Raw genomic sequence first — 21,427 nt, 5'->3', positions numbered from 1 at the left:
GCTGATACCGATGACGATTATTAGTAGTCAAGGAGGCCGATAACCGATATATGAAGCCGATATTCATTTTCAGTAAAGCGGGGGGGGGATATTGGCGTAAAAATTGTTTAAAACACAAATGCCAATCTTGACTCAGTTGCAACGTCTTAAAGCGTGTTTATTGAACAATTTTTCAGATGTAGATTATTTTTTTTTTATCTTAACAAAAACGTTCAGGGAGCTCCCAAGGTTATCAGTACACCTTATGTTGAATGGAAACTTAATCACAAATATCATAACTCTCTAATGCTTTCAACAGTAAATCTTAAACCAAAATTAAAAAATACCTCAAATCTTAAACTTTCACATTTCTTTGTTGTAATGTCAAAAAAAAAAAAAAAAGGTTCCCAGGGTCAGTAGCATCTTATAAAGTTAACTGGAAATTTTAATAAATAGCTCTCTGAGATTAAAATGGTTTTAGATTGACTTTATATCGGCCGTCAGATTAAAAAAAAAGGCCAATACCGATATTTGTGAAAATGCCCAATATCGGCGCCCTTCTCCCTTACTGCTGCGACTACGACATACCAATGAAAACGCATTTTTAAATGAAAACGAATTTTTACATTTCTTAAGATATGAATATTTTTTATATGATTTAAATACCAAATAATGTCTTCCTGGCGTGCCAGAGAAGCACGGGTGCGGCGTGGAAGATGGATTGCCTGATATCGCTTATGCAAGCGCACCCGCCAAGATGCTCCAACTCTATTTGTCAAAGCCTCCGCAGGAATTCTCGTCCATCCGTCTTTGTCTGCCGGACGGGCTTCATACACAAAAGCGCCGATGTTTAATTTCTGTTTATTCTGCTTCCGTTCTCGCCATGCGTTCATGTTTGTTTACGTGAGGAAATACACATGATTGATGTCGAGAAAAAAAAGCGACCGTGGAATCTTGTTTCAGGAAACAAAATCGTGTTGACGTAAACAGTATCTCTGTCGTCACGGCAACCCTCGCCCATCCACCGTAGTGGTCTCTCATATTGGTAAAACAGCGACTTGTAGAATTTTACGGGATGCGATTTGTCGCTTCTCTATCTGCCTTTTCTTCGGCTTCCTCTCTCGAGTTTTCGGAAGCTCCTCACATACGTTTTTATTTCGACGCCGTTTCAAACCCTGACCCCCCCAAAAAAAAGCATCATATGTCTCCTGCTCCTCCAACCCCGACCCAGACACCACCGCCGGCATCCGCACGCAGCGGTCGGGCTTCAACCGCCACGAGCAGAACGTCTACTTCCTGCCCATCCTGGTGTGCGACAGCGGCCCCCCCTCTCTCAGCTCCACGGGCACACTGACCATTTACATCTGCGGCTGTGACACAGGTGAGCGCCATTAGCGGCAATCACCATCGCCAATCAGGATCGGCAGCGCTGAAAGGTCATCTGTTGTTTTGCTTTTTGCGCACAATTTGTGAGCTGCAGCCCCCCCAAAAAAAAATCAAGGCAAGGCCACAAATTTTAATATACTGTAAACTTGACTATTCCACTCTGGATGACTTTAATCAGTGTCCGCTGAACTGACGCCTCTATGTAATGTGATTTTTATTATTATTATTATTATTCTTTTTTTTTACAGAGGGAGCCGTCACGTCCTGCAACGCCACGGCCTATGTAATGAGCGCAGCTCTCAGCCCGGGGGCACTTATAGCACTGCTGGTGTGCATGCTCATCCTCATAGGTAAGCGGATTTGGGTGGAAGGGCAGACGGAGGTACTCATGAATATGTAGTTATATTAGAGGATACGTGTGTGTGTGTGGGTGATGGGTTGGATACGCACACCTGATCGATATGGGCCCGGGAGCGGTTGTCAGGTCAACTACACAGTCAATTATGTAGTGGGGCCAAATGGACACAGTTTTAGAGTAGTATTTTTATTTTGGAAGAGTTGGGGGAAAAAATAAAAGTCACTCAAGGGTTGAGGAACAAACTCATGACCTTAAGCTTGGGAGACTGGCTGATCTACTCCCTGAGCTACGCAGCTCTTGCTGTGTGTTAGTATATTGCTCATTTCAGCTGGAATCTTCGTAACTCCCAAGCAAAATTTATGTTTTTGGTCTCCTCTTGGACATCAGCAAACCGTAGGAGGGGCATAGCTCAGGTGGTAGTGTGGCAGTCTCCCAAGCTGAAGGTCGTGAGTTTGTTTCTCAACCTCTGAGCGACTTTTATTTTATTTTTTTCAATTATTTTATTTTTTTCAATTATTTTATTTTACTCTCTTCCAAGTGCAAATATTACTCTAAAACTGAGTCTATTTGGTCCCACTCTAAATAGAGTCAAATGTACTCTACAGTATTTACCGGGTACTCATTCAGAACCACCAGGATCAGGGGATTTTCATCAAGGGCTGTTTCAGTAAAAGGGCTGCAGTGAGGCTGCGTATTCACATTTCGATTTTCTAAATCTTAACCAAGACCCCACGCACGGCAAGGAAAATAATCGGCATGCGTGGGCCAGTAAATGACATGAGAAAAGTTCGATAAACACTCATCCTAAACGTTTGCTCCTCTTTTTGTGTCCGGTAAAAACCTGCGCTTCAGGTTGCTTCCTAATGTCACAAAATGCAACTGAAGAGGATTTGCAATCGTAAATATTGAACAATTCTACCACTTACGATTGTTGGATGGTACTTTTCCTGAAAATTACCTCTTTTGTTATGATAAATGTTGCGTAAGTATCTATGCCACCAATAAAGTGCTTAGTTTTACAGCTGTTGTTTTTAAGTTTGCAGGTTTGCATAAAAATTATATAAAACTTTATTTATTATTTAAGAATTGTTCAACTTGGCATTACAAATCATGCAATGAGGATGCTGACTCCCATCGCTCAACTCTATATTTGTAGAGCACTTTAAAACAACAACTGCTGTTTTTTTTTTAAGTTGAAACTCGGGGCAGCAGACATAATAAAAACTGCAGGGGCCCCGGAATTGAACCCTGTGGAACACCAATTAGGGAATTCATAATGAATACATACTTTATTCGTCTGGCCACCTTTTCTTTTTTTTTTGCTCGACATAGTTAGAGTGAAGGGATTGATTCATATAATAATAAAAAATCACATGACATACTATCATATTCAAAGGAACAGTACAATGTCAATGGCTTTTCATCCTTGGCGGAGGTCTTTGCTCCATTGCGAGCATTCTGGCTTGTCACTTTCTTTCTTATTGAGATTAAATGAAAGGGGCAAACCCACTTGACACTGACAAGACGTTAAACGCGCTTGTACAAATGCAAACATGTTCTACACGCAGCGACTTGCTCTTGTTCCGTGTGAACTTTTTATGAATAGTCGTTACACCAAAGGCGAGCGCGCGCGGCGCCACCTGAATGATGGATGACGCGACACCCCGCTGCTTGCAAATGTGACTCACGCGGCTATCCGTGTGTCTTGTGCAGAGCTCGTCCTAATGAGACTTGTTAGGGACTTGCCTCCATTTAAGAAGAACATCTTCTCGGCAGCAGCGCATCACTTATTCATCATCTTTTTGAAAGCATCCGCAAACATGTTGCGTACACGCCAGATGCAGCCGCCTGTGCTTCCTATTCAGGACAACTGTGTTGTGTTGTGTTGTGTTTTGGGGGCCTCACCAGCTCAAAGACACCAAATGAAAAGCATTATAAGAAATGGAAATGTTTTCACTTTGAGACATTTACCTTGGCAGTACCTCAATCGTATGTTTGGGTTTTTTGCATGGATTTAAACGCAAATCGGGGGACCGTATTATACACAAGTACAAAGACAAAAAATGTTTTTTTAGGGGTGATAGTTGGGGGTGTGAGTTATCCATGGGAGTATACCGTATACAACCCAAGTCTCTTATATAGCTCAGTGTAGGGCTGGGCAATAAATCTAATTAATTCGATACATCTTCATTTTAAAAAAATCGAATCGTTGAAAATTTGCTAAATCGTGAAATCGGATTTTCTCTTCTGGACGAAAGTTTCTGTGAGTTGTAATTTTGCACAAGTGGCAGAATGCTGGATGGATGGTTTACAAGACCTGTTACAATAGCTACCAACTACTTAATTGTGGAATTTGAATAAATGTGTGTTAGATTTATTAGATTGAAATCGTAATCCTCCTGAATGATTGAAAGAGGAAAAAAAAAAAAAAATCGCGATTTTTTTGTTGTGGCCCATATCGCCCAGCCGCAGCTCAGTGGCTAAAGCAAACGACGATACAGGGTTCTTTTTGTGGGGGGGGGGGGGGGGGGGGTATTTTGGAAGGACTGGAACAGCTAAATAGCATTTGAATTCATTTCAACAGGCAAAATGGATTTCATATTCAAGTAAATTAAGAGTGTACCTGTCTCTTGCTGAAAATCAGCTGGGATTGGCTGCAGTTACCAGGGACTCTAAATGAAGACAAGCTCAATCGAAAATGGATGGGAGGAATCACTCTCCGAGTCCGTGAGCGCACTCCATGGTGTGTAAGTGTCTATACACACAGAAGCAGGCATCGTCACTCTCCTGAGATGGGACCGCCTCTCGGTTACATCAATTGAAAATGAAAACTAATTTCTCCCTAATTACTTTACAAACAAACCGTCCCTCCGTCCGTTCATTCATTAAAAGGCCCGGTGTGATGAATCCACGCCGTCGCCGCACCGCAGCATCTGCATGCCTGCAGTCCAATTAACTCCCCATCTGCTGGCGATGAACTTCCGGGTAGGGCGGCGCAGCGCGGAGCCGCGCGCGGGCAAATTAACCGTCTTGTCAGGAGCGCTTATCGCAACATCTGCACACACGCTTGGGAATGATGGGGAAAGGTCCATGTGGTTCCTACTTGCATTGCAAAGGGTTAGAATATGTCCGGTAAATTTTCCTGGTATTTTGGAAATAATCTGAAGAAATATGAACAATTTGTTTTTTTAAGGCAGTCATTCAAAATTATGGGATGAAAACAGATTTATTTGTAAATTCAAGAAAGTTTCAACTGTATTTTGGTGTCGCAGAATCTAAAGAATTTCCAAAATTGGCTCGAATTTTTGAGATATTCCATATTTTTATTTAAGAAAAATCTTAAAACTGACTTTTTTTTCCAAGCATACATATTCTTTCAAAAGAAAGACGGCAATTGTTACCGCAAAAAGCCTTCTATATATAAATCATGTTTCATGTGAAAACCAATTCTCAAAAATTGGCAATATTCAGGGAGCTCCCATGGTTATCATTACATCTTAAAAAGTCAAATGAAAACTTACAGAAGCAAACACCATAGCTGTTTTTTCCAAAATGTTAAAAATCCTGAAATCTTAAACTTTCACATTTCTTTGTTTTAATGTCGAACAAAAACAAAAGGTTCAGAAGGTTCCCATGGTCAGCAGCATCTCTTATAAAGTTAACTGAAAATGTAAATAAATTGTTCCCTGAGATTCAGCTTTTAAGTCTTAGCTTGACCTTTTATCGGCCGTCAGATTTTGAAAAAAAAAAAAACGATACCAATATTCGTCAAAATGCCCAATATCGGTGTTCAACTCTATCAAAAATATTGATATCTTAAAAACGATTGATTTGTTCATAGAAGAACAAAACCATGAATGTTTTTATTAAAATGTCATCCACCCAACCCGTTGTCGACTGACGCTAATCTCCCACGTTAACTGCCTTTTCGATAGCTGTCGCTTCAAGTGCCTGCGTGGCTAATCGGCAGCGACGTCGGCGCGCTCTCAGCGAGGGTTCGTCACAAGGTTAAATCCGCCGCGACCGCTCTATTTGCACAAGAAGCATCTGCACATACGATGAGGTTGAGAGCGTTTTCCCTGCTGACACTCGTGCCCGCTTTAGTATGCGCGGAGGTGCGCGCCGCAATTTACCACGCAAGCGCCCCCCCCCGAACCCCGTGACAATTAATTCGGTCCATTCACGGCGGAGAACAATAAACACAATGGTTATAGGCACGGCCTTCCCAGTGGAGCCCAGTAAACAATGTGAGAGGAGTGATTGGATGTTATCGGCACAAACTGGTGTGCGGCGTCCGCTTTGCGAGTTGAGTCGGGCTCACTCGAGCCTCGTAAGACTCTTTAGGTGAGCAGGAAAGTCACTTTTGAGACCGTTTAACTCAAATAGTGGCCATTATCGGGAACGGCTGAGATGATTGTATTCCAAAGAGCAGGAATTTTGGTGGAAATCGGACAAAATGTCTGTAAATGGCCCAAATCATCCCTAAATGGCTACTTAAAAAACAATCAAGACTTTTTGGGCATTTTTGTGGTCCACTGCCTAATAAACATGCCTGTCAAATGTCATGCGGTTCCTTTGGACGAGTTCATCTTTGAAGGACCCTGAGAAATGGCCAAAATAATCCCAAATTGCCTGTTTGGAAAAAAAAGAAACATTTCAGATTTACCACGTTTTATTTATTTTTTGGTTTTGTTGAGAACTTCAAATGCATTGTGGTTCATTGAAACTTTGTTCTTTACTAAACTACTACAAATGGTCTAATGCTTTTCCTTTTTATAAATAATAAATAAATCTGTGTTCAGCATGTTTATTACAGGTTTCATTTCATATGTACTATTGTGAAATTTCAACTTTATTTCCTCAAGTTTGAAGTACACGTACATGTGGTCTCTTTTTAGGCTATAGTTTGTTTTTTTTTTTACTTGTAAATGCACAAAGATGATTGGCATCCGCCCCCGAGGACAGGAAGCAAATGATGGAACGATTTCCACTTCTAAGGCAACCTTGAACTTTTCCGTGTCGTCTTAACAACGTCAACATGCAAATCCCCCCTTGGACGCAGCTCATGTGACGACCACGCTGTGTGCACGTGTGCCGTTTGTCTTTTGTGTTAATGCTTGCTTGCTTGTTTGTTGTTGTGTTCACGGCATCAAACACTTCGCATCCGTCTGGGCCGAAACGGACCCTTTTATTTATAGTCGTTTTATCTCCGCCAGCATTTCGGGCATTGATTCCTGAAGACGCATCGAGGCGCCCGCCGGGTAATGATCTCTTTTCAATTCTCGGATGCCAGTCGACTCGGACACAATCGTTGCAGCATGCGAGGAATAAACAGCATAATATTACACAATAAAAGTAATGGTTTCTAAAGTCGTGTCACACTGTGGACACTGTGCTCTTTTTGCAGTTATTCGCCGCATTTAAAGTGCTGATGCATCCTCACGCTCGAACTTTCTTTAAGCTTGAATGAGTATTGATATAAAAGCTCGTCCCTCCCCCCTTTTTTAAGGCGTTTAAATCATAATTTTTGGGCCAGGCTGCAAAATCGATGCTCATGCATTTCAAATGGAAAAACTTGACAAAACACCGAAATCGCCTGAGCATCCCTGCTGTGGGTCGGCTCCCGCAGAAGTCAAATCAAAGTTACATCGGCAGCACTCATTGGAAAAGCCGTCAGGCGCATTTGTGGTTATGCGGGAAAGTGCATAAGAATAACATCTTAGAGTACTTTTCACTGCATATCGCTGGCGTCAGGCCGAAACCTCATAAGTCACAAATTGGTAATATTTCATATTTTAAAAAATAAAAAAGTTTGTCAGTCCAAACGTGTGGGTGTTATTTATTTATTTATTTACAAATGAGTAACACATCTAAAGTGTTGAAAGTCTTTTTAAAGACGCCTCTTTGAAGTTTTGGAGGTCTCCTGAAAACTGCCGATTTTGGAGCGAGGTTTCTGCCCAACGCCAGCAATTCGGATAATGATGGATGGAATAATAACGGATTCAATAATATTCAAATGTTGTCCTTGAGCACAAAATCTTGCCTACCTCGGTATACTCACCATCAACGTTATCCTCTTTAAAGGTTTGATGCAGATGAGTTGATGATTAAAACCTCTCGCTTGAGGCCAAATGTTTTGCCCACTAAAACTCTGGCATAACTCTTTCTCCTCCTTCCCCCTCTCAAGTCCTGGTCTTGCTCATCCTGACCCTCAAACGTCACCGGAAAGGCCAGCGGATGGCCGAGGACGAGGAGGACATGCGGGACAACGTCATCAAGTACAACGACGAGGGCGGCGGCGAGCAGGACACTCAGGCATACGACATGAGCGCCCTCAGGAACCTCTACGACTTCCCCGAGGCCAAGAGCGCCGCTGCCGACTCGGTCCCGGACATCCGCACGCTGCCGCACTGGTTGCAGGCGAACCGGTTAGCAGGCGGGGCGGCGGCGGCGGCGGCGGCGGAGTCGTGTTCGGCCGCCGACTTCTCCCTCTTCAAAGGTTACATCCGCAAAAAAGTGGAGCAAGCCGACGCCGATCTCACAGTGCCGCCGTATGACTCGTTCCAGACGTACGCCTTCGAGGGCGCGAGCTCGCCCGCCCTGTCGCTCAGCTCCATCCACACACTGTCCACCACGTCCGAGCAGGATTTCTCGTACCTCAGTGACTGGGGGCCGCGATTCCGCCAGCTGGCGGGCTACTACGCGCCGGGAAAGCCCGACGAGGACGGCTCCTAGCAGAGCGTCGCGTCCTTGTGCACAGACTTCTTCTTCTACTCGTTCTTTTTGTCCTGTGTTCTCCTAAAAACACACAGCAAAAAAAGACCTCCTTGTCTTACTTGGTTCCTCTGACCGGGTTTTGACTTTTCTGAGGGACCTTATTTGGGAATTGAGTGCGACAGCTGTGAGAGAACGCAAATGTCAGCTTTGCGGAATTGCCGTTTGACAAAGTGAAGGAGAAAGCGGCAGCAAATGTTCCAGCAAATCTTTGAACTAAAGTGCAGCGTTTCTCCATGTGGACAAAACTATTGGGACACATTCATCGAAACGAGGGTCAATCTCGAGCCGTCCGTCCATTTTCGGTTGTCTCAGTAGTGTCACATGTAAAGCTGACTTTTGGCAAAAAGCGGGTTACACCAGGTGTAAGAAGACAAGATTATTCCCCGGGGGTTAACCCTTGGGAGTTCATCTGTCCTAGGATGCTCTTAACTAACTCAATTGCAAAAATCATACGGACAGAAAAAAACCCGATTCATGTTCACACTGAGCAGGTTCAAGAAAGACTTCCTCATATAGTGAACCTGACTTGCCGTCAGAGGCAAGGATAAACTCTGTGTAAGGAAGAAACCTCAACCAGAATCCAAGATCTGCAGGGCGAACATCTGCCTCGGCTGGTTGGTTTGAGATGTAAAAACAGTACGAGGGACGGAGGGTAGATAGAAATAATGATACCGGTCCCGCCCCAATAGCACCGTCCCTTGGTCTCGCCGTCGCTTATAATAAGCAGAAAACTCTGAAAGCGTACCTCAAGACAGAACCAGCCATAGGAGACGGAAAGAAAGACAAGAGAGGCACAAGTTAGTAACATATGACATGGATGGTGACGGGTTGAGAATATCAAGAGACAAGACGACGAAGGGAAGCTCGGCGCATCGCAGCAGATCCCCCCGACAGTCGTGGCCTGTGGCGGCATAACTAAGAGATGACGTTTGCTCTTGGAACGAGAGAGGCTGTCTTGCCTTTCCACAGGAGAGGAGGAGACTCATAGCTAAAGGCTCTACCCTCTCATAACAAGTTTTTGGAACCGCAAAGTAAATGGAAGCTCTGGGAGAGGACAGCCTTCTAACTCAGTTGATAAAGCACCGCAAAAGCTCGAAGGTACGATCATGCCTGGCAATGTCGCGCTTTTGTATGTAAGAAGGATTTTAAACTCTCAGAAATCGCAAGTCAGAGACGCTAGAAATATCATCTAAAATAATCTCTGCAAGTAAAACTCATGTAGCGGGGGTTTTGGACCAGTTTGAGGGGTATTTACAGATTTTTGGGGGGGCAGCCCATTAGCGAAAAATTGCAATAATCCAGCCTCGAGGTCCCAAAAGCGTGAATTTGTTTTCCAGCCTTAGCAAGTCGCGCCTCTTGACACTTGTTTTATGTGAGATATTCAAGTCCCTGTTCAAATGTAATTAAATGTCTTTTAAATTTGACACACCACAGAGAAGAGTGCCCTTTAGAACCCTGCCAAATTTGAACGATTAAAGAAAAAAAATGTCAAGTATATAAAATGAGGCGTGTCCACTAAAATGTTCTTAACTCAGCAGTCAAATGGCAAAAGCCACTACAACAACCTGAAAAATGGATTCTGCTACTTCTAGCAACTTTCTTGTGCCGACACATTAATGTGTCATCGAACTGCGAAAATCCGCTTAAAGGCCTTCCTTCCTGGTTTTAACAGGGATTTTTCCATACAACAATAAGGCGTTCTACGGCTAAGCGCCAGTCCACAAACTGAAGACGATCGATGTGTTCACACTCGTGGCCAATCACGAGGCGCTCTAAAACGGCCAAGCGATGTCACAGTTGCGCCAGATAACAACGGATGCCAACCGGGGCCCTCAATTTCTTATAAAGTGGGCGGGGGGAGTTTTATCTCAGTCTATGTGGATCGCTGGGCCCCGTTTTGACTTTATCGCAGGGGCGGGGCATAAAATGTTGCATTTCAAAATTCCTTCGTGGCGAAGCATTCCCGGTTGTCCGTTTCGCACGTGAAAATTTGGAGGCATTCGTAACATCCCTCAACGTACAAAAAAGTATTTTGGATCCAATTGCTAAACCGAACAGGAAGTCCCCCATTTTGATTTACATTTTTTGGCCCTTTATAGAGCTCATATTAAACTCCACCTACAGAATTTATCCGACCATCTTTAAACTTGCCGCGTTTCATTTTAAGATTAAAAAGTTTTTAGTTTATCGCATATGTTGTTGCCGTGGCGATGCACTGTTTGCAAAAAATGAATAAAGATGCAGTTTTGGAGGGTCTAAAATGGGCGAAAAGTCATCAAACTTGGTACATCCATCAGACCAGTCATGAGCGTCAACATTTTAGAGATTTCTTGTGCAATTTCAAATAAATGGCTCAATAGCGCCCTCTAATTTTTTTTATTTTTATTTTGCCTGAAATGGTCTGTCATCCATTTCTTTGTCTTTCACACACGCCTGGCATTCCAATAACTATCATAAGGAAGAATGGTTCAAACATTGAAGGTTGTGGTTTCAGCTGACTTCAAGTTGAATATGGGTTCATTCTGCAACTTTCAATAAATCAGGTGTCCCAATATTTTTGTCCACTCAGTGCCCACCCTCACATGGCTGACATCATTCAGTTCCGCAGTCTTTTTTGTTGTTCACACTGGATGCCGCAAATGGCCAAGGCAGCCCTTCAAAATATGTTTTGGTTTTTAAAGGGTGTTGATATTTATGTATTTATTTGCTTTTGTATTTATTTATTTACATGGATATTGCCTGGAATCTGACACTGGGAGGTAAAAAAAAAAAAACAGATCGAAGATAAGGACAAGCTCGTGTGAGTTTGACTCTGGATTATATTTGTATTTTTGTTTTTCTATGAAAGCTTTTGCTAAATACATAATGTGAAAAGGATGGCGTGTATAACGTGGAAAAGAACAATTCTACGCATTCTTGCAGTTTTGTTTTTTGTTTTTTGGAGGGGATGCAAAACAAACAATTGTGTTTTAAGTTGTCGGGGGAGGGAAACAATTTGAAGGCACAAATGATACGTGTTTCATGGAATTGCCAGTTTTATTTCCCGACGTTTGTTTATGTGTGTATAAAAGAAAAGTTGATTTTGCATCACAAAATCTTTGCTTTGCTGTTGATATTTTATTTTTATTTCTTTTTGTACTTTACGTGAAGGGAAGGTTCCAAGGTATAATGAATGAACTGGTCGCATCCTCCTTATACCGACAACTTATAATTAATGTTGACCTCAATGTATGGAAAACTGAAAAAAAGAGAGAAAAACACAAATAAATATTTAATTTTTTTGATAAACTCCATCTGCTTGTGTGCATTTAGTTAAATACAGTACTACATTGTATTTATTTGAAGTTGTCTTTACAAAGGGTCATTATTCTCGCATAATGTTGTGAGAATACAATTCTGATATTACAAGTAGAAAGTTATAATGCTAAACTAATATAGTTGTCTTTAAAAAAAGTAACTGATTAAAAGTTTATATTCTACTCATAATTATTTTCTAAAATTGACACTTTTTGTCATTCTATACATTTTATTCTCGTAACATTACAACTTCGTGGTCAGAACATGAATTTGAATCTGAGTGGTATTTTTTTCGATTAAAATCATTAGTACTTTCCAACTTTATTTGCATATATGGATTAATGTCGCTATTATTATGCTTGTTTGCAGAGGCGTACATTCCGTCAATGTTAATGGAAGGTCTGTCAATCTTTCAATAATGGACGCCTGTTGTGTTGACGAATGATGGGAAACTTGACAAAAAAACTTTGGCAGACTAAACATTGCTGGAAGACGATTTTGGTCTGTCGATGTAATCGATGCCCAGTTCGCTAAGGATTGACGAAAACAATGCGGTTCGGCTTGAAATATCGACGATGACGGAAGGTTGTCCCGACCGTTGACGTTTGACGGACGCTCAAAATTCATGGACATGCCCGCCTCTGCTCGTTTGCATGATATTGCAATTGTTTGCCGATAATGTCTCCCGAGTTGCGAGTCATTGTGTTGCTACAGTTTGTGTGTTGTCAGTGGGGAGGAATTCACAGATGAATCCTGGGTGGAAACAAACGGAGCATTTGACATGCACAGCCAAACAAAGACCTTCTGTCATCTCACCCCCACCCCCCCATCAGGCTGCCTTCTGCCAAGCTACCGCAATTGTCGTAGCCATCGGAAGACAACGAGGCGCGCGAGGTGGCTTTCATCTAAAGCCATGTTCATTTCAAAGCAAAACAACAAAAGTGCTTTTCGCAAGGAGCGGCGGCGGGGCAGCTCAGACAATGACGGCAAAACGTGTGTTGCACTGGAAAACTAAAACAGTCACATTTGTCAGGAGCAACTTTGAACTCGCATCCCACAGGTCTCGAAGAGACGTTTGACCTATGCTGTCTTGCTTTGGAGAATCCAAAATTGTACAAAAAACGATTTGAAAAAAAATAAAAATAAAAAATTATTTAAAAGACATGAGTGCATCAAATCGAACTTTACAGTGGCCTACTTTACAAGTTCATTCATATGTATGTCAAATGACAAGAAACATCGTAGCTCAAACTTTCAAACGGAGCTATATCGAATCGTAATCCCACTGAATCAAGTATTTACATGCAACTGTTTGTTGACGGGTGGTCGTGGTGAGTTTGATGCGACAGTACATAATCAGACAATAGTCTGCGCTAGTGATGAGAAAATTAATCTTCATGAATCACTATGAAGCGCCATCTTGTGCACGGCAGCTCCTTGGCTCGTCCATGGCTGGTGTGTGTAGCCAGTGTGTGAACTTTGGCCATGCAAGAGTTTTCCCAAAATTCTGATGGCCAACACACAAGAACTTTTTTTTAATGGAAAAAAAAAAGTTTTTGAAGATGGAAAAATATATATTTTTGAAAAATATATCAAGGAAAAGCATGTGAAATTTTTTTTACGTACCAGTCATTTTGTAAGTGTAATAAAAAAATGTTTTTATCACTCTCACTTTTAAATAAGAAATATTTTTAACAAAGAAACTTCTTTCTTTTTTTTCAAGAATAAGTGGGAAATAATATAGGGGGATAAAAAAATTATTTTTATAAGCCTTTTTTTTTAAAGATTTAAAAAAAAAAAATCAAGATAAATATTCATATTCTTACAAAATGATTGATAAAAGTAGGATTTTATTTATTTATTTATTTTATTGGGGGGGGGGGGTAATTGTCTAAAATAATATTTTTTCAAGAACAGTCTGATAAAAAGTCACTAGCAAATGAAGCGAAACGTTATTTCCATCCCACTGCTGTGCAGAGCGCGACTTTTGTGAACGTGCGCCGCTCGGTTGCACGTGTTCTTTGCTGCGTCTCCGCCAAACAGCGACAATTAACATTAACCTTTCGCTCAGCACTGCACAACAAAACAGTCAAGTAAATGTCACCACCGGCAATCCGGCACGGAAACACGCCCACCCGCCCACGTAGGCCATCGGGAGCGCTTGTGCGCCTCACAAAAGACAATGTCGTCACATGGCCTCCAGTCAGGTGACCTCACCAACGCCAAGAGGAGAACTGCGCATGAGTCAGCGCGTGCCGGAGGGAATTCAAGGGAGCGTTTCCTCCCTCACTCGGCCGCTTTTAGTCACATTTTGTCTGCAAACAAGCTTATCATTCATCTTCCATCATTGTCAAAATGAGACAGTTTTTGACCCCCCCCAACCACCAACCCCCGCCCGCTAATTCCACTGCGGCTCTAATTAGGGAGCGTGTCACTCCGTCTCACCATGATGGTAATGACTTCTCTCTTTTACTCTGTTTGGGTCACTGACAGACACGGAACACGAACAAAACACATTTGGGTCATATTTTTAGCAGGGTGTTGATATTTAAAAAGAAAAATATGAATTGATGTAAATTTGTGATCATTACAAGCAGTGGCGTAGCAACATTCCCCAGAAGGGATTGCCGGAGGCTATTCGCTGCATAGATAGTACGTCATTTTTAAATTGCACAAATGCATCTTCAATAAGGAATCACAATTAATTGTGCTTCATTTAAGCGACTTATTTTGTTTTAGTTTGTTTAACTTGAGCAAGAATCCTTCTGAGTCCGAAAACAGGAAAATAAAATGACTAATCACATGGTCGTTTAAAAATAATGTAAACAAAAGCTTTTCTATAAATGGCTGTTTTAATTTACTAAACATTGTTTAAAAAAACTAAACAATGTAATGCATGGTCATTTACAACAACAAAAATCAGCTTTGCTACTTAAAAAAAAAAAAAAAAAAAAACCTTACTATACATACATGGTGTTTAAAAAATAAAATTAACACCTTACATGGTCATTTAAAACAACAAAAAACGCCTGACTGGTCTTTTGGTTTTTGTCGCCTGACTATACATGGTCGTTTTAAAAAGCATTTTAAAAAGGGGACATCTTTTTAAAAATGCCTTAATATAAATGATTGTTTGAAAAAAAAAAAAAAAAGTCTTACATGTTTCAGACCAAACGTAAAAGTATAATGAAATATATAACGATGATATAATGACTATAGTTCAACTATTACTACGGAAAAAAATAATAATAATTTCGTTACGTTCTACCATACAGCACCTGCAGTCATTACGGCTTTGAAATATTTCAGCAATGTTACATAAATACATGTGGCCATACCTTATTTATTGCATGCATAAGAAATCACAATGCACATAATAAATTTTTTCCCTTGCTCATTTATCCAGCGTGCACAATGATCGTGGAAGGTAAACATATCTCAAAATGCCTTTGGGATCAATTTGTATTCTACATGTAGAATTTATGTGATGTATCTTTTTCTGCACTTTGAAAAGGTCACGCATACTCGCAGTACCAAACTCAGGTTGAAATGATTTTTGCGGTAATAAATTTGGTTGTATTAAAACAACTCAAATGCAAGTTTTTCCAGTTTTGTGCAGTGTTGATATTGACCACTTTTCTTTTTTTTTTACTGTGGAAAGATGTAGACCAGATAAGAACATTTCCGGACTTAAAACCCTATAGAACATGCATTTTCCTTCCATAATGGATTTTAAGAACTGCCAGTTATGAAGCATTTTGTAATTCCATAAGCTGATTAAAAATGTGAAACTGACTTTACTCGTTCCATTAAAAAATGAAATCCTTTATTTAGAACAGCCTCGTACTCTCTCGAGGCTCTGTTTAATATTTGCGACGAGCTTCCACCTGAACTGACATCAGTTGTCATAACACCCATCCTGAGAATTTATGTATTTTTTCCCAGAAGAGCCTCGGCGAGATCTTCTTTTCGGGACCGACCTTGCGAGAAACGGCCAAAATTAAAAGCAACATGCCACAACTGTGACATCTCGAAGCCTGCTTTTGTCTTAGCCTTTATTAATATGATGATACTGTCAACCTGTAAGCTGATTCTGCCGCAACGTAAATCTCAAACATGTTCAGTCAAATCTAAATGATTGTTAAAAACATTTTTCGCTCACATTTGTCTGACGTTACCTAAATATGACTCAAATAACTGCAATATGCCACACGTAATTTCAATTTTCCACAACTAAAATTAATTTGCTACATATAAAGTAGTGAATGATTGTTTCGACAACACTAGCTTGTGGATTGTTATGCCACTTAGCTAACTTAACCTTAACATAACTCACATAACCTTAATATGCCCCAAGTCATTTTTATATATTACACCTAAACTTAATTTGCCACATATACAGAAGCTGTGAGAGTGATTGAACATAAGCTTGGATTGTTATGCCACTTAGCTACTTTAACCTTGTGATTTACTTATGCTAACCTTAACACACGTAACTAAACGTAATATTAGTACGCCACAAGTATTCGTGAGAATGGTTGTTTTGATGGCACAAGTGTGGGATTGTTATGGCATACATGGCGTTATGCCAGACACAACCATAATTGCATGAACTTAATAAGACACATGTAAATTTAATACATGAAACATAGCTGCGAGAGTTGTGTTTTGACAACACAAGCATTGGATTATTATGCCACTCATACCTTTGATCCTTGATAATGCTAACACAACCGGAACATCACTCAGGTAGCCTTAATATGCCACACAAAACTACACTACACATATGTTTAATATACCACACCTACATTTAATTTGCCACATCCTATATACAGCATCTGTGCGAGTGATTGTTTTGACAACACACGCTTGGATTGTTATGCCACTTAGCTGGCCTAACCTTATGACTTACATATAATAACCTTAATATGTCACACACGACGAGATGTAATGTAACATGTAATATGCCACACAAAATGAGAATGATTGTTTTGGCAGCAAAAGTGCAGGATTGATATGCCACACATAGCTTTAAAATAGCTGACATTACTTTAATATGACTCCCATAACCTTAATATGCTAATATGCAAATTTAATGGATCACACATAGCTGTGAAGAGTTATTTTGGTGACACATAGCTTTAATATGCCTGACATAACCTTAATATGCCACACATTATTTAATATTCCACTCATAGCCTTGTAAGCTGACAACAGACATATGACAAGGCGGTTCCCGCTCGTGCCAAGTAGTGTGAGAAGACACACAGAGCGTGGCGTGTTTTTCAAGCCTTTTCTTACAGCAGTCCACAATATTTCAGCCTCAGTGGAGCTAAATAGATGTTAAAAGTCAACTCTTTGTTGACAAACTGCAAGGACAAAAGCTGCACCAAATATGGTAATATTGGTGGTATGGTAATATTATAGCAATAATGTTGACTGCTAAAAGATTCCGTATGCGTCTAATTCAGTGCACAATAATAGAAATGATAAGCTTGATAAAGCCAGTAATTGGAGTTGGGAGTGTTCAGGTTTTTAAATTGAACAGTGTGAGATAGAACTTGTTTATTTTCCATCGATCTATCGAGTCAATATAATTTAGGTTTCATTTCATAAATCAATAAAATGCTGTTTATGCATACCTCACATTTAATACATAAAAGCAATTTGTTGGCCATGCTATACATCAAAAAAAAAAAGAAGAAGCTTGACACTGCTCTAAAGTGAACATAGTTATTTAATAAAATCTAAAATTAAAATAATTTTTTGTTAGTAATGCTGCGGGGCAAAAGGTAAGCATGTCTGCCTCAAGGTTCTGAAGTTCTGGGTTCAAATCTCAGCTCCTCCCTTCCTGCAAGTGTACTCCGGAATCCTCCGGGTCACACTCGTCTTCTAGTCACTCCAGTTGGAAGATTCGGAAGTAACCTGGTTTCGATCATTAAAAAAAAAAAAAAGTATAAAAAAAAAGCACTAATAATTGTTGACCTTTGTCTTGCATTACCATTTGAATGGAAATGTCAATAGTAATAAGAATAAGAGAGAGGAGGCTGACACAATAAGATTCAACAATGTGCCATTTGAAAGGCTGGAAATGAGCACGCATGCCGTCATTGAAGGACATAATGTGTAATTCTTGGGATTTCGGCTTTGTTGAAGTAATTGAATTTGATTGTTTTTTCCGTGTGTTTTAAATGCGATTGTTTTGCACGTGACCCCATTTGAACGCTGTTCATTACGCAATGAGTCAGCTTTATTAGAGCATTTATTGTCAAAGTGCGGTACGAATACCGCCAGTGGTACAAGGGCTCCCTCTAGTGGTAAGTCAAAGAATTACTGCCCAAATCAAAACGTTTCGTACGTTTGCTTTGTTTTTGAAAAAAAAGGGTATATTTTTTCGAAATTCTAAATTTAAAAAGGACAGTTTTGTTTAGGCCGAATTTTTTTTGTATTTGGAGTTACGTTTTTTTTTTGGGTGGTTCTCAGTGTCAAAAGTTTACTAAGCACAGAATGAGAGCAAGATGAAAAGGAGCAACAATATAAATTTGCAATGAAGCTCCTCCTTTGAACGCATTTGCAGCTTTTTTGTCGTCATGTTGATTTTTATCACCACCTGTTTTACACTAAAACAAGCGCACCCTCGGGCGTGGCACAGCGGGGATCCGGACAGATGGTGCTGAAGGTAGAACTTGCCTCTCAGTCATCATCCCTTTCCAGCTCATGCACAGTCAACACTGTAAATCTCAGCGGAAGCTGTGAACACGCGCTAAACCACAACTACTTGCTCAATGACAACTCCAAGCCACGGCGAGAAATCGCAACGCGGACATTATAAAAAAATAAAACAAAACTGTAATTTACACAAGTGTGGAACTGCCAATGTGGAGTAAACATTTTTAACCGGCAGATTTACAAATACTGTACCTTTCAAAATATTTAAATATGTTGAAATGTATTTGCAAGTATGTTCGAACGTGATTGCAGATGTGTTTAAACTCACTTGCAAATACATTTAAACATAACGTACTTGTTGGCTAATGCTAGTTAAAAAACATTGTAGACTACATTATACCTACGAGGTATGCACATGCGCAAGTCAATATATTCCCTGTGGCATTATGGGGGGAAAATAGTGAACAAAATTGCCGAAAATTATATATATATTTTTTTGCTGTTTGTTTTTGTAGTATTTTCTACGACCTGCATTTGAAAATATAGTATTTTGCTGTCATATTTTTAATACAATATATATCCTTATATTCTTCAGCTAATATTTTGTCTTTTTTTATATTTCTATACTTTTAATTTATTTTCATTTTTGTTTTGAATTTGTTGTTTGAACAGTTGTTTAATTTTTCTAATATTTTTTTCCTAATGTGTATTTTTTGTCTAATAATTTAAAACTTGTTATGAAGTATTTTGAGCATTACTGGTTTTGGCTCCGTCCTAATTTGGTGTACCTTATGTTTTGTCTTGCGTCACTCCATATCTGATTAGTTGCAGCAATATTGTAATATTTCTGACTAGGGATGATCAATACCACTTTGTTTCAGACCGATACCAGTACGAGTGAGTACTTAAATCTTTAGGAGTCACCCATACTGATACCAAGTAGGGATAATACCAAAATCATAATTTTAAAGAAAGATTGATATTTTCCGATAAATATTCTTTTAATTTCTAGTTCCTAATTGTAATCGCAAGTACAGGTACCTAGAAATAAGGCCCGGTATCGGCCTGTTTCTGATTACTGTGATTATTTGGGTCACTAATCATAGAATAAAATGTCTATAGTTTCCACACAAACAATGGCAACGGCAAAACTGCCACCGCATCTCAAGTGGTTACGTTTCAGCTTCTTCACCCTTTAAAAGTGGCAGATTATGACTATGTCATTGCATTCCCATCATCCAAAAAACGGGGGGGGGGGGGGGGGGGGGGTTTCACCGCTAAGATGGCGGCGCGGGAGCCGATATGACGCGCAATTAATTACCAGTGTTTGTACACCATTAATTTTTATTAGAGTCGGCCCACGAGTGCGGGTGAAATAATTCTCTCCGTGCTCTTATGAGGCAAAGACAAACAGGCCATTAGTCTTTCTTATGTCAAGAGTGAAGTGTTTAACAAAAAAAAAAAGAAAAAAAAAGTCATTTTCGAATGCAAAACTTTGATCAAACTTTAACTGACGCGGTGAACTACTCCCGAGTCGGGAAGGCTTTTTGGAAATGTTCCACTAATTACCATAAAGCGTGTCGTTTATTAGCGGATATCCTCCACATCGTTTCATTTATTTCAAACGCCACAGCTGCTTTATGATGTATTTGCTGCGCGCTCGGCGACTGACCACTTAGGCGGCAGGCATACATCAACGCGTTTACTACGCTCGTAAAGCGCATACGAGCTGTTGCCTTAGAATGCAGAGTGATTTCTTTACGGCGCCTGTGGACGGATGGATGCTTTGCGTCGGAAGTGGCATCCAAGGTAAAGCCCAGACGGAATCCTCGGAATTTTAATGCGCGGGTGTCACATGACTTGACCATTTTTCATCAGTGCTACCAGGCGCCCTCAAATCCATTTGGTTACGTGTTTTTGAAGTTCTTAGTCGGTGAGGGAGAACTTCAACCAAGTTCCCTCATGACCACTATGAGGCGCTGAATTGCTGAAATGATCTCGCGGTCACAGCATGCATGACGTCACTCACGTTGGCGACGAGTGAAAGTTGGAACGTAAACAAATAATACGTTTTCTAACTGACGGTAACAAGGCAAGGCAGCTTTATACACAAGGTAATTCAATGTGCTTCGCATAGTAACAAAACAATTTGAAGGCAAAATATAAAAGTTAAAGGAAAATATTTTGAGATATTTGAAGAAAAATAATTGAAGTTTTCATACACAATATGAATTACGACGGCGTATTAGGGCCACGTATAAATATAGCTTTTTAATGTTCCACTTTTTAAAGTGGCAAATTTGCAAGAGAAAAAAACTCTTAAAACTTATGACAAATACACGTAGCGTCTAATAGGAGAATTTGTTGTTGGTTAATAGAACATTGTTTATAAAATGAAAAGGCAGGATGGAGACGGATTCATTCTTGACACTTCCTGATCCCTTATCAGCTGACTAACACTAACCAATCAGAAGCTAGCATACCTTAGGTTAATGCAAGTGAATGACAAAGAGCAGCAGATTCGACACATCAACTTAGCTACTTGTACAAAAAAAGTTTAAAAAAAAAAATCCAGCACTGACCAGACACCACCCACCGGGCCACCAACCAGAGTCCTTCACCAACCCCCAGAAACATCTCAATTCCAACAAATCAGGGAGACCTCAAGAGACCAAAGCCACAGACACCAGCCTCCACCGATTCAACGACCTGAGGGAGAAGCAGATTGCGTCTGAGTTTCGATAGATGCTGGTGTGGTGGATCTGGCATGCATGAAAATCTCCACCAAAAAGGGGAGCCGTCGACCCCTGCCAGGACAGAGCAAGCGCAACACCTCAGGGCCCCCCATACCGCGGCAGCGCCAAAGGACGACCCCCGGGCCCCGCCAGGGCCACCGGCCGGAGAGCAAACCCAGGAGCGCCCCCCACCCCAACACGGCCCGCGCCCCCAATTGAAGAATTG

General features: G+C 40.6%; 1 protein-coding gene and 1 long non-coding RNA gene across 4 annotated transcripts in view; one reads left to right on the top strand and one right to left on the bottom strand.

Moving 5' to 3' along the window:
- The window catches only part of cdh22 (cadherin 22), a 209,059-nt gene extending 197,271 nt beyond the window's left edge, over positions 1–11,788 (top strand). For all 3 annotated transcript variants that reach the window (XM_086086392.1, XM_086086391.1, XM_086086389.1), the window contains 3 exons: positions 1,211–1,360; positions 1,614–1,715; positions 7,911–11,788. In XM_086086392.1, the coding sequence (XP_085942518.1) occupies positions 1,211–1,360; positions 1,614–1,715; positions 7,911–8,458 (800 nt within the window). In that variant the 3' untranslated portion in view covers positions 8,459–11,788. The remainder of the gene's footprint in view (positions 1–1,210; positions 1,361–1,613; positions 1,716–7,910) is intronic.
- Positions 5,879–21,176, bottom strand: LOC147167665 (uncharacterized). The gene is made up of 3 exons (XR_015096244.1): positions 21,049–21,176; positions 7,785–8,521; positions 5,879–6,355 (listed from the first exon to the last, which is right to left on the bottom strand). It is a non-coding gene; the product is annotated as an uncharacterized LOC147167665 (long non-coding RNA).
- Between the last annotated feature and the right edge of the window lie 251 nt (positions 21,177–21,427).

Source organism: Leptonotus elevatus, chromosome 10 (genome assembly GCF_054856555.1).
Source record: "Leptonotus elevatus isolate MCC_2025b chromosome 10, RoL_Lele_1.0, whole genome shotgun sequence".
In the NCBI taxonomy this organism is placed as follows: Eukaryota; Metazoa; Chordata; class Actinopteri; order Syngnathiformes; family Syngnathidae; genus Leptonotus; species Leptonotus elevatus.
The sequence above is the reverse complement of the archived record's forward strand: the minus strand, read 5'-3'. Positions and strand labels throughout refer to the sequence as shown.